Source organism: Heptranchias perlo, chromosome 10 (genome assembly GCF_035084215.1).
Source record: "Heptranchias perlo isolate sHepPer1 chromosome 10, sHepPer1.hap1, whole genome shotgun sequence".
NCBI lineage: Eukaryota > Metazoa > Chordata > Chondrichthyes > Hexanchiformes > Hexanchidae > Heptranchias > Heptranchias perlo.
Window position 1 is genome coordinate 33230126 of NC_090334.1, and position 13369 is coordinate 33243494.

The 13369-nt window shown below is 44.8% G+C and overlaps 1 protein-coding gene across 1 annotated transcript in view; it reads left to right on the plus strand.

The window, feature by feature from the left end:
* Positions 1-10956, plus strand: part of akap6 (A kinase (PRKA) anchor protein 6) — a 353243-nt gene extending 342287 nt beyond the window's left edge. The window contains exons 16-18 of the mRNA XM_067992171.1: positions 7998-8138; positions 8908-8942; positions 9845-10956. Of these exons, the coding sequence (XP_067848272.1) occupies positions 7998-8138; positions 8908-8942; positions 9845-10124 (456 nt within the window). The 3' untranslated portion in view covers positions 10125-10956. The remainder of the gene's footprint in view (positions 1-7997; positions 8139-8907; positions 8943-9844) is intronic.
* The last annotated feature ends 2413 nt before the right edge of the window (positions 10957-13369 follow it).

Below are 13369 nucleotides of genomic sequence, written 5' to 3' on the forward strand. Positions count from 1 at the left end.
TGGAAAGAAGGCTTGTTTTATTTATTCCCAACCCATTAACAAAATTTCAGGAATGCATGGTTTTGAAATCAGCGTCTCCTGAGACTGCAATTTTGTTAGTGGTGACAAAAATAAATAAAACCATTCACAACATACCCTCAATAATGATCTTTTAATACTTCCCAACCAACTGACAAGCCATTAAAATGAATTAATGTTGGAAATTTCATTAATTCAACTGTGCAATGCATAATATGTGTGGTAAATGGCTCAGTGACCGAGGACACACGGGTGATTTTACCTTGGCCTGCCCGGCACAAATGGGGTGGTAGTGGTGTTAAAATCCCTTTGTATCACTTAGTGCCCGGTTACTGCTCAGCCACCATATTTACTGGGGCTTTCCACTGGCGGATCTAGACCCCGTTTGAATCAGATGGGAGCCTCATTACGGAATGCAAATTGGGGCACTATGACATTGTCTTTAGAAAGACAACTGGATGGAGCGAGTGGTGTGCACGCTCCGTTCAGTTAAACCAGTTAGGAAGAGGCCCCAAAAATGTAAATACAGGATTATTTTGCGAGGCTAGGAGCAGCTGGAATTCTCCACCAGGCTTGACAAAAATAATGTGGGCCAACTCCACCCCAGGCTTCCCCATCCCCCCACTGTGATTGCCCTTCACCCACCACTGCCCCCTCCACCAGACCTACCTGCCTGCCGGTTGGGTGACCGTCGGGCCACCCGATGTTGCGCCAGCCTGGAGCCAGCAAACTGTAGCAGAATGCATGCTTAGGAGGTTCGGCTCATCAGGGAGCATGGTGGTGAGGCACAGCCCTCGAAATAGACCGGGCCTCTTGCCAGCAGGAAGAGGCGAGCGTCCACCCACTGCTCACCTACAACATTTGGAAATGACAGGCAGGAAAATACCAGCTGATCCATCAAGCCTGCCCCACACTCATGATGGCTAGGCCTGTTACATGCCTGAAGTTAAAATCTACCCACTGTGTTCTCAATCATCAGCTGCCATGTAAAAGGAGTCAGGTGTCAGTGTTCAGAGCTCCTTTGGGATGAACAATGAAGTCCTCCTGCTAATCCCCACAAACTCTCTCAGTGAACAAAGTGTTTCTCTTTTAGTTTAAATAGTGATTTTACCACAAAATGTAGTGCATAAAAGCTTATCTTTATCGGAAGGCTACTTGGCAATCAATGAAAGTAAAGTTTTACAAGTGTTGTTGGAAATTATTTGACACAGCGTATTATTAGAGATACTGTGCCCACTTGCCCATTTTAGTTCTTTCATATGAGATTTTGATAAATGAATTTGCTGAACATGCACATTTTCATGCTGATGTGCAAAGGTTTTCTTATGTTAATAAACCATTATTATACCCAACTTCTTTTTAAAGGTGACTTTGAATTAATATTCTTTACCGTGAAAACATTAAATAATTTGAATTTTACTAATTTCAGTTAGTATACTTTGGTGATGCACCCTGAAGGTGCTCAAGAAATGCAACATTCATTACAAATGGTAGTTTGACAATCTCTACATACCCTATAAAAAGTTTAATTTGCTGCTGTTAGAAATGTTTATTCAGTTTTGCCAATAATATAATCTGGGTCTTCACCAAGATTTCTCAATGTAGGCACTATCATTCATTTTTAAATCTTTTTGTAGAGCAACCCCGGCTCCCACCTACCCAAACACATACACACACACCATATGCATAATAGTCTGCTGAAAACAGGGCTGCTAACACTTAGCAAGTTCTAGATGTGAGATTTTTGGTGGCAAATCAGCCACACAAGTGGGTCCTCACCTCACCCAAAATCTTGCATGTACGCTACTCAGTTGCCACAGTTGTGATGGGCTGGTGGATGTGGCATGGAATCTGAAAGATCAAAGTAATTAGGTGGTGGTTGTGGTGTGTGGTAGCACATTTTAATCACATGAAAACACCTTCAAACAAAGACAACAATATGAGGACATCTGATAAACTTCAATAGCAGCATCAAGATATCAATAATTATGCAGTTAGATGATTGGTCCTGAATTATGGATAATAACATCTCCCTTCTGAATCATCTCTAATTCTCTGTCATTATTTTTTAATAAACCAGCATGGGTTTGCATTTCCTTGACCACTTGTCCTTTAAACATTCACGTTTACCTTGTTCCTTCTCCCACCAATGTGTAAATGTTCATCAAGCCAAAGAGCCCATGTATTTTGCTATGCATGTGCACTCTTCACAAGAAGGATTCCATGCACATGCACAACAATAATAGGGCACATTTTAGAGTTTCTCTGCATTGAATATGAACACAGTTAAAAGAAATAAAAGCCCAAATGCCCCTTGCTCCTTTTCTCTCTAGCTATTCTCTTCTTCTGTTTCCTATATGAGCTGCAATTAAGTTAGAGGTTACGTTCGAACCATCAAACTATGCCACCATACTTGCTTATAATCACTTTTGTAACAACTTTGAAATCTTCTCATTCTTTAAACTCATTGGGCTCGATTTTGGGATCGTGTTTCCGGCGGGTTCCCAGCGGGGCGGCCCCGAAAATCCCGATATCCGGTCACGTGACCGGATCGCGACGAAATCCCGGCCACTTCCGGGTACCGCGCTGACGTGCGGGGCTGCACGCGCAAGCCCCGCTGGTGGGAATCCCGCAGGCAATTAAAGCCAGCGGGGTTCCACTTGAGAGTACTTACCTTGCTCGTTGTGGTCAGTTAATGAGCTGAAGCAGCTGTCAAAAGAGGAAGTGTGGGATTTTCGGTTCAAGGCAGTGAGTTTCCCACACTGGGGGAAACAGTCCCTCCTCAACCAGGCGTGTTGCAGCCAGCAGCCTGTGGCAGGTGCCAAGGTGCGCTCCACGGGGGAGAGCCCTCACCCACGCAGGAGGCCACCGCGTCACATAGGGCAACCCCTGCCCTCCACCACCCCCCGCCAAGCCAGAGGACAGACCGACACGAAACCGCAGCCCCAGTCCGAGGAAACACCCACCTACCCTGCACAACCCCTCAGACCAACACCTGCCAGATGGGTGGTGCGTTGACATCGTCGGAGGACGAACAGCATGACCAGCCCCAGCAGCCTCGCAGTCCACGCCGTCCGCCTCGGAGACGTGGGGCCCCCCAACACGATGCTGTGGCACACCCACCTGCACAGCAGGAGGGAGGGCAACCGCAGAGAGAGATGCGTCGCAGGAGGCACTACCCTCCGCACAGGGTGTACAGAGTGAGGCTCAGCTTCATGGACCTCTCCGAGGAGCAGTGCATACGTCGGCTCAGAGTCAATCGCCAGGTAGTCGCCGACATCTGCAGCCTCCTTAACGACGAGCTGCTCCCTGATGGACCAAGCAGCATCTTCTTACCTGTCGCCGTCAAAGTCACCACTGCCCTCAACTTCTTCGCATCCGGTTCCTTCCAGGGTGCCACCGGGGACATCACCGGGGTCTGTCAGTCCTCTGCACACAAGTGCATAAGGCAGGTCACCGATGGGTTGTTCCGCAGGGCCTCGCACTACATCAACTTCGCCATGGACGAGCGCAGCCAGATGGAGAGGGCGGTTGGATTCCATGCCATGGCCGGCTTCCCACGGGTGCAGGGTGTAATCGCCTGCACCCACATCGCAATACGGGCACCTCCGCATGAGCCAGGGCTGTTCATCAACAGGAAGGGGTATCACTCCATGAACGCCCAGCTCATCTGTGACCACCGCCAGAGATTCCTACACGTGTGCGCCAGATACCCCGGCAGCTGCCACGATGCCTTCGTCCTCAGGGAGTCCGCCGTCCCGCCCATCCTGCAGGCACCCAACGCCGGCAACGGCTGGCTCCTCGGCGACAAGGGGTATCCCCTACACACGTGGCTCATGACACCTCTGAGGAACCCCATCACCGAACCGGAGCGTCGGTACAATGACAGCCACACTGCTACCAGGTCTACAATTGAGCAGACCATAGGGCTTCTCAAGATGCGCTTCAGGTGCCTTGATCGTTCTGGGGGAGCGCTGCAATACACACCATTCAGAGTGGGACGAATCATAGTTGTCTGCTGTGCCCTGCACAACATGGCCCAACAGAAAGGGATGCCGCTGGAGGAGGCCCCATCCACACCCGCCACCCACATTGAGGAAGGCGAGGGCGAGGAGGAGGAGGAGGAGGAGGAGGCGGAGGAGGAGGAGGAGGACGCGCCAGAGGATAGTGGACGACCCACGCGCCGAACCACGACTCACCGGGATGGTCGCCGGGCCAGGGAGGCACTCATACGTAAACGGTTCTCCTAGAGTCAGACACTGCGAGGCGCTCGCATCTCCTCACCTGCACATGCGAGCGGCCATACCAGCCCCCTCCACTGAAGAGTGTTGCCAGTAATCCTGCACCCACAGCAGTGTGCCCAATGGGTGGCAGCAGGTGTTCGCCGTCATGATGGCCTCCACGGAACGCACCTATTGCACAGGCCGCGGAAGAATGGACGAGAGGTGGCAGGAGTGGTGAGAATAGAATATTTAATATCTCCAATGTGACATTATATAAAAAAAATGTACAAATTAATAGACACCCTGGTGTATTCCCTTTGTGATTATAATGCCTTTGCATTTCTTTTCCGGGTACCCCTACGTGGTGCTACCCCTGTGGCTCCAGCAGAGGTAGTGGCAGGTTGCTCGTGTTCTCGCCTTGACCGGGTAGATGCTTTTGGCGGACGGCCCCTGGGTTTCGGTGCCCGTGAGGGCACCTCCACAGACTGCTCCTCCTGCACCGGGGCAGGGGCAGACTCGGCCACCTGGAGAGGAGGCACCATTGCGGGTACTGGTTGAGAGGTGGGCGACGGGTGGGACGTGGGGGCGCCTTGAGAAGCGTCCCCGCTTCCATGTCCCCGGTCACCATCATCCCTCTCTTGGCCTCGGCCCACATCACCCCTTCCACCCTGCTGGACGGCAGTTTGGATGGCATGTGTGAGGCCTTGCAAGGCCACCCCTAGTGTATCCGTCAGCCTGTTGATGGCGGCGGAATGTTGCTCACCCTGAATCCGTACAGACGTTGTCAGGGCCTGCAAGGACTCGATCTGGAGCTGTGCGTGACGCTCGAGGGAGGCCAGCCTGTCCTCCACCGCAGACAGTCCCGCACCTACCCGCGACACTGTGTCGCCGGTACCCTCCTGTGCCTGCGCCACCAATGCCCGCATGCAGGAGTTGGACTCCTCCATCGCCTGCGCTATTGTGGACAATGCGCGCGGCACCTCTCCCAGTACCTCAGCAATTAGCTGGTGCCCCTCGACGACTCTCCTTTTCACTGGTGGCCCCCTGGGTTCAGCATCTGGGTCCGGCTGAGCAGAGCCTGGAGATGAGTGCTCCCTCCGTCGCGGACCCTCCGCGGCTGCCCCTGCCACCAGGGTCTGCTCATGCTCACTCGTGCGCGGTGACTCACCAAGTGCTACCCCAACTAGTTGGCGAGGGGGACCCACCGAGGTGCGCGTCTCTGCGCTGGTGGATGGTTGGCTCTGATGTGACGATGCACCCTCAGAGACCGCCATGTCCTCTGAGGAATCGCCCTCCTCGAGCGCTTCACACACAGACGGACCTGCAAGACAACAGAGGGCACTTTGAGGCATGTGGACCAACTTGACAGTGCGCCTGATGGCAGGTGATGATACGGTCACTCGCGATCATGGGTGTTGAGTGTCAGCTTTCCCTTACCGGCTGTTTCGGCAGCGACACACTCGCCATCAGCCACCGACAGGCAATGTCGCGTGCGGGCGAGGTCAAGCGCCTCCACCTCGGCGTCGGTCAGCTCCACCACTTGCGGCGGGCCACCTCCGGTGCGTGCCCTTTCGCGATTGTTCTTGCTTCTCTTCTCCTGTGAAGGCAAAACACAGATGTGTGAGTGGGTGCGTATTGCATCGTGAGACGCATCGAGCATTGGTGTGGTTGGGTTGAGCGTGGCGCAGATGGATGGGAGGATGCGTGGGCCACGTGCCCATCCCATTGCATGGGGATTGGGGTGTGTGGTAGTGTTCGGGTGGGGTCAGGGACGGTGGGTACTTGCGTGGACGGCGAGGATGGTGAATGAGGGGCTGTGAGGATTGCTGATGGAGCGCAGTGGTGGCTGTGCAGGAGGGGTTGTGATCTGTTTGGCGTGATGGTGGGGACGGGATGTGGGAGGGTGCGTTGGTGTACTCACCTTGCCAGACCTAGTCAGGTCATTGAAGCGCTTGCGGCACTGCTCCCAAGTCCTTGGGGTGTTGCCCCTGCTGCTCACCTCCGCCGCCACCTCTGCCCATGCCTTCCTGGTGGCGGCGGCAGGGAACTTGCGTCCATCTTCTGGGAAGAGCGTTTCCCTCCTCCTCCTCACGCCCTCCAGCATCAGCTGCAGTGCTAGGTCTGAAAAACGGGGCGCAGCCTTTCCCCTTTGCTGAGCCATCGTCTCAAACCTCTTGATTGCAGCAGGAGGGGCTTTGGGAGACTGCCCCTTTAAGTGGAGCTCCTACATCGCGTCGACGGTACTGCGTATGCGCAGCCGGCCGGCACGCAGCTGGGGAGCGGAGAACCTGGAAGCAGGGCTTAATCGGTCCAATTATCCCGCGATCGCGTGGGGGACGCACACGATTAGCCGTCCGCGTTTTCGACGCTCCCGGAGGACCACCCGCTGGGAACCCGCAGGCCTGCTAAATTCGAGCCCATTAATGCTACTCAGTTTTCAATTTGACTTTATGGCTGTGAAATGCTGCATGAGTTGTGCATTCATGACTTTACCAAAGCTGTAACAAGCACAAATTTATTTTTTTCTGAACTTCTTGCTTTCAAAGAGGTAGGACAAGTCAGTCCAACACCATGCAATGACGAATGGTCCGTTAGTGCTTTCGACTGACGTACTGCTGATCTCACGTGCAACAGAGCAAAATATTGTGCAAGATACTCAATAAACTTCCTTATGTTCATTGGCAAGTGACAGTTACACTAAGAATATATCATTTTGAATGACCTGTGATCAAAATATTTTTCAAAAAATATGATCAAAATAGAATTATGGATAATTCTAAATCTGTCTGATTCAGTTTATTTATAAGAAATACTTGGATTTTCCATTTATCACTCAATATAAAGCAAACACAGATATAGAAAATATATAGAGAGGACACTTAATGAAGAGCCATAGGTTGTGATTTATACTGCAAGATTGTGCTGACCTAATAACTCATTAGCAACAGAGTTGCAAGTAGCTATGGTCATGAGTGCTATATGCATCTCACAGTTCCTCATCTTGTAATCAGGTAAGTAAATATTAAAATATTAAACGAAGATGCAAATTCTAATTGGGAACAAAATTGATTTATAGATTGCTGAGTTAACTAATATGTTAGGAAATGTTTTTTTGGACAATGCATTTGTTCCCAAATGTGATGTGCTTCTCATGTAATTTGAAAAACATTTCATGGAGATGGAGCTAAGTATTACTTTAAATTTTAAATAATAATCGTGCAATTTTTAATGTCTAAGGAAAAGTTATCCTGTATCCCAGCGATGTGCTGTAGCATTTGTTTTAATCACCTATTTCATTAAAGACACAAATATAACAGAATCTTTTACAAAAATGTAAACTGTTGCAGTTAACAATTCTTTCTATGTTTCTCTCTCAGCTGCCCAGTTATTGTGCTATTGTCTTTTAATGCTGATGAGAAACACAGAACACTGAAACTCCACATTTACTCACAAAGGACATTCATCACTAAAATAAGCATACCTTAATGTATAAGGTATTACACATTTTATTTTGTATATTAAGAAAATATTTAAACTGGATTGATACTTAATAAATAAGATTTGGATATTCGCTGTAAATACTATGACATTTGAAATTTTAAGAGGACTGTCAGAGAATACAAATCATGTGTAGAGGAAATTTTCTTGTTGCTGCATGGCTTAATCACATGGTATATTTTATATTAACTCGACATAAGTGGGAATTGAGTAAAAACTGGTAATAAATCAATTGAAAACTATTTTTCTGATTTGCAGATCCCTAGCTCACAAAAATATGTAACAGGGAATCTCAGGAAAACTCAGAAGTGCAGAACCACTGATGCCAAACCTACGGCTTGTGTATCTCATCACAGCGAACTTCCACATGACTCTCATGCTGCAAGATCTGTACCCAAGGTATAGGATGTGAGTCAAATAAACATTCTTTTCAGAGGTGTAAATATTCAGTTGATTAACATCCACTAGACTAGCTCTGGATTCAATGCCCTTAGAAAGCGAAAATGGTTTCTGTACAGCAAACTAAGCAGTGTCTCAGTGTTATTGTGTTTATAAAAGCTAGATCTAAAAGGGACAATTTATATTGTGGTATAGTTGGATTATGATCTACCCTAGTCCAGACTAAATCTTTTCATGCATAGTTTTGCAAAACACAGAAGAAGATCACAATACTTATAGAAACCTCCCACTGCTCCACATTTGTTGATGGGCTTGTGTCCTCTGCAACTATCTTGGTGCATTTCGGTTTTTGAGGCTGCTACATACAACTCATCAGTCACGTGCCTCCTACCCCATTAACTGGCTTGAAATATAAGCAATAACCTGCATCTGCTGTGTAACTGCCAGCTATTCATAGCAATTGCCCGCAAAGCTACTAATAGACAACAGAAAACAAAATCTATCAACAGTTCTGTTCAGGAAGTATGCTGCTTGCACATCAAGCTGAATATGTTTTGTAATACCTTTGTCATGAATTCTATAATTAACTCAAATTCCCTTCATAAATAATTGCCTTTGGCATCATTTATTTTGACAAAAATATAGTTAATGCACTGAAATGCATACAATAGTCTTTGTAAACAGCTTCCTGTATCACTTGTTACTTTCTGGATTCAATGCTTACTGCTCTTCTCTTTCTTTTACTTGTCATGTTTCTATATAAATGTAGAGGTCAGTAGCAGCAAAGCAAGATCAAAGGCAAAGGTAACTAGCTAGATCGAGATATTTCTGCCTAATTTGGAAGGTGAATAAATGCATGTCTGGAGTGCCTCCTAGAAGCTGTAGAAGGGATGCACATTACGTTAATCTCTTCAACTGTATTCTGACAGTCATTTCTTCATAATCCTCATCACAAGCTCCTGCTCTTTGCTGCATGGTTTAATTATCCCAGACTGACTCCTCACTGTGGAAATCGAACTCTATGGCTGGCCAGATGTTATTGCTTTCATGTTGCCAGATATAGGAAAAACCTGAAGTTTAAAATATATATAGAATAGATATGAAAGGAATTAGTTTTAAGAATGTCTGTAGTGAATGCATTTGATTACACCATTTTAGGCTCCTTGCTTTACAGATAGTTTTCATGACTTCAGGTTTTTATATTCATGTGGAGCCCAATGATTGCTGCTTTATGTATCCATTATCACTGGGCTTTGCTTCAGTCAATGTTGTTTGCATATTGACATATGTACCTGAGGGTGTTGTCTGCATATTGAAGATCACAGATGAGGATGAAAGCAGCAAGAAAGAAAAGGTCACACGCAATAGTTTACCTCCTCTAGTGAAGCTGTTATTAAAAATTTATTGAAGCCCAACAATGATTTAATGCAAATTTTAATTTATTTTTCAGTACAACTGTTACTGTGATTACATTTTTGGTGGTTGACAAAAATTTTGTCTCATACTGTAAATATTTTTATTTGGTATACATGTTTAGAAACAGCTCAAGTAGTTGTCCATTGGTAAACTTATAGTTCCAGTAAACAATGTCATATTTTTATTAGAACAGTTGTAACATTGCCTGTGCAGAATGTTGACAGAAGGAAGCATTTGACACTCTGTATTGCTGCTGACTATAACATACATTTGTTTTTCTTTCCCTCCAGAAATCTGGCTGTATCCTTGCTCCATTTTTGCCCACCTATTCCCAAGGTAGCCTCTAATCTAATTGAACCATCCTCTTCCTCACTGATATTGAAGACAAGCTCCTTCCAAACGCGAGTTTTTCATGCAGGTGTGGTAATCTGGTTGCTTCTGCTGATCCTGTGTATGGCAGTTGCTGTTACTCCCTTGTTGGTAATACCAACAGATTGCAGCAAAATCCGGCATTTTTCTTCTTCATGGACTCCTGTCCTAAGCTACCTCCAAGGACCTCCCCCGTTCTGATCTACGGTTTATAAATGTCCTCCTTCTTGTGGTATAGGCACTTTTTGATATCTAAGGGAATACTACAGCATTTGCAAAGGTATGAAGGTGTAATTTTGTGTCAATTCCTGTAATGGCATTTCACATATTAGCATACTAATGTTTGGATTTTATAGGAGAATGTATTTATTTCAACAAACACTCTATCAGAAAACACACATGCACATAAACACAAAAAAGTGAGCCTTGTTATGTTAAATGTGCTAAATCCAACAAGAGGAGCCATGAATATTATTTGACTATTTAACTTTACTATATGGCAAGTAGCATAATATTTATAACAGGAGTTAATTTGAAGTTTATGTTGAGTCTTGGTTATCATATGTTGGTACATTTAGTGTAAGTAATGTTAAACCAATACCAATGTAGAATACATAGATCCAATCTATGCAACCCTGGAACTTATAAAACAACCTTATTGTGCGGTATATTACAATTATAGGTATTTCAGTTCAGTACACGGTCAAGTTTTGTTATTTCTGCTTCTTAAGAAGGGGAAGAGAAGAAATGTTTTAACAATGTGTGCCTTGCTGTATTTCTTATACCTTTTGTTAAAAAGCTGCTTTTCCCAGTTAAAAAGTTGGCTTAAAGAGATGTGGTAGCAAGGTTATGCTGTGTGTATAATTTCTGTACATATGTACAAGAAAATGCTAACATTAATGTATGATGATATACAATGCTTTCTTGTGTTGTGGTAATGTGTCAGTGATGTGGAAAATATTAAGCCTTAAGCTGTTAGATTGCATGGGTAAATTAAAGTTGGCAAATAAAAATTAATTTATCAGACAACAAAGTGGACTGAGTTATTGGTTTTCGTAGAGATAACCTTTCCTGCAGAATGAAAGTTAATAACTTTTAGTATATGACATAGTATTACAGTTGATATTAAAATGTTTTTGCAAAAATATAACAAATTTAAGCTATGTCACAATTAAAAACCATGAAACTACAGAGACTGACATGACATCATTCCCCCCATTCCCACAAACCTCCAGCTATCTCATACAATACACAAAGCAATAGGATGGGACATCCTGAAAAGGATGGAAAATCATGAACCACCAGGGATCATGATATTCCTAGGCTTTACATTTTAGCAAGGATTAGTGTTAACACCAGAATTAGAGGGAGGAATCTTAACCACCCCCTCCCCCAGATTGGAATAGGGTTGGCACGCATAAAATAGTTACGCAAAGACTTAACGTGCCATTCCCGCTTGATTCCCACCTATCTTAACTGGCCGTTTTTTTTAGGCGGCCAAGGTGCCTGCCTGACTCAGGTGGGAGCCTCATTAATATATGCTAATTGGGGTCCAATGACATCCATAGAATGCTCATGGTATTTTAATGGACTGCTGAGCAGAGAAGAAGAGGAGGCCCTCTAAGGTAAGTCAAAAATATTTCTTTATGAGGCAAGGAGGAGTAGAAATGCTCCACCGAGCTCCACAAGGAAAGTCTGGGTCTCTGCTGCCCTGGGCTCACCCCCTTCCCACCGGCCCCAATCCCTACCATGACTTACCTTGGTGCCAGCAGGCAGCCTCCAGGCCCAGCCATTTTAACTGTCCAAAGTCAGCCAGCTGTCTCTTTCCACCCATTTTGAGTGGGTTGCTGGACGGCCGAATGCAAATGAAGCCCTGGAGTTAAAAAAGCCTTAGACTGATGACGTTGGGTGGATTCGACACTTGCCCGCCCTCCCGCACACTCAAAACCCCTTCCCAGTTAAAGCCCCCCCACCCCCCAGGAAGCTGAATTTCGGAACAGCAATGACAGGAGGGTGGAATAAGAGACATTCAATGGACAAATGGACCTGAAGATAAAGCAACCAAATGAGAAATGTTTATTCCTATCAAAGAAATGTTAGAAAGTATTTAATTGAGATACATGCTATTACTTTCCACAATCTATGTAAACAAACTAGGTGAAAATATATAAACCAGAATTTACAAGTTGTCTGATGACACAAAATTGTACAGAATAGGAAATTATGTAACTGCAGGAAGAAATGTTCATAGGAATCTGGATAGGATCAACAATTGACTTAATAATTGGTAAATTGTGTTTAATGTGGATGAATGCAAACTAATCCATATAGCTGTGAATAGCATTTAATTTTGATTTTAAGGTAAATGGCTATAGACTGAAAGAAGAAAAGCAAAAAATTAAAGATTTGGAAGTTAGGTTGTGGACCAGTCTTAAAAATGCTTGGGCTGTATGAAAGCACCATAATACAGGCAAAGAAATTGTTGGGGTGCCTTCCCAGCAGCCTGGAGAGCATGCTGTACAAGTCTAAGGGTGTTATTTTTACCATTATTAAACATCGGGTACGAAGCACCAATCTACTAGACAAAATGGACTTCATAGCCTTATCTTGTTCTGCAGATTCTTATGATCTGAATCATATCATCTTGCATAGAAAGTTGTGCTCACTATAAATTTTAAAGAAATGTTGAGTTTAATTCAAGAAAACAATATCTATATTTTGTTGCTGCTTGGGCTACAAAGGGAATAGTGGATAGCAAACAGAAATGTATGGGTTTTATTCAACCACATGCATTGAATAAAACCCACCTTTCGGATTTCTTCATCAGATATTCCAGATATATCTCAAAAGGCATTAAGGTGTTGATGATTGATAAAAGTGTCAATGAGTGATATAATTGTCAATGTGTGATGTAACTGACATGGATTAATACTCATATGAATATTAGTTTTATTAAGCTTTTTTTAAAATGACAAAGTAGAATGCATGAGTCACACTAGATAAAGTTGTCTAAATTAATAAACAGTATTTTCTATGCCTGAGCTGTTTTGGGTTGTTGTGATACTGTCACTCCATTAGCATTTTTATACCATACTGCCTTTTTACTTTAGTCCTTATCTGCTGAATAAGGAGGAACTCCATACATTTAGCAGAAAAATTCAATGATTTATGATCCAAAGGTCAATTGTGTGGGTGTGGATGATTTAGAATTACAGTCTGTCACTTGAAGTTATTTCTTAGTAGACTCAGAAGTATAAATATGAGTAACAAAATAAATGATTCAAAGTAGCCATGGCCACCTGCAAAATATATGCACAAATTGATATATTGGTGCCATGATGACTATCTATGCGTCAAGCATATGTTTTGTGCAACAAAATGACTGCTTCAAATTGAGGTGGCCTCATTATGAGTTATGCCATTTATCTAAAATAACCATGAATCAA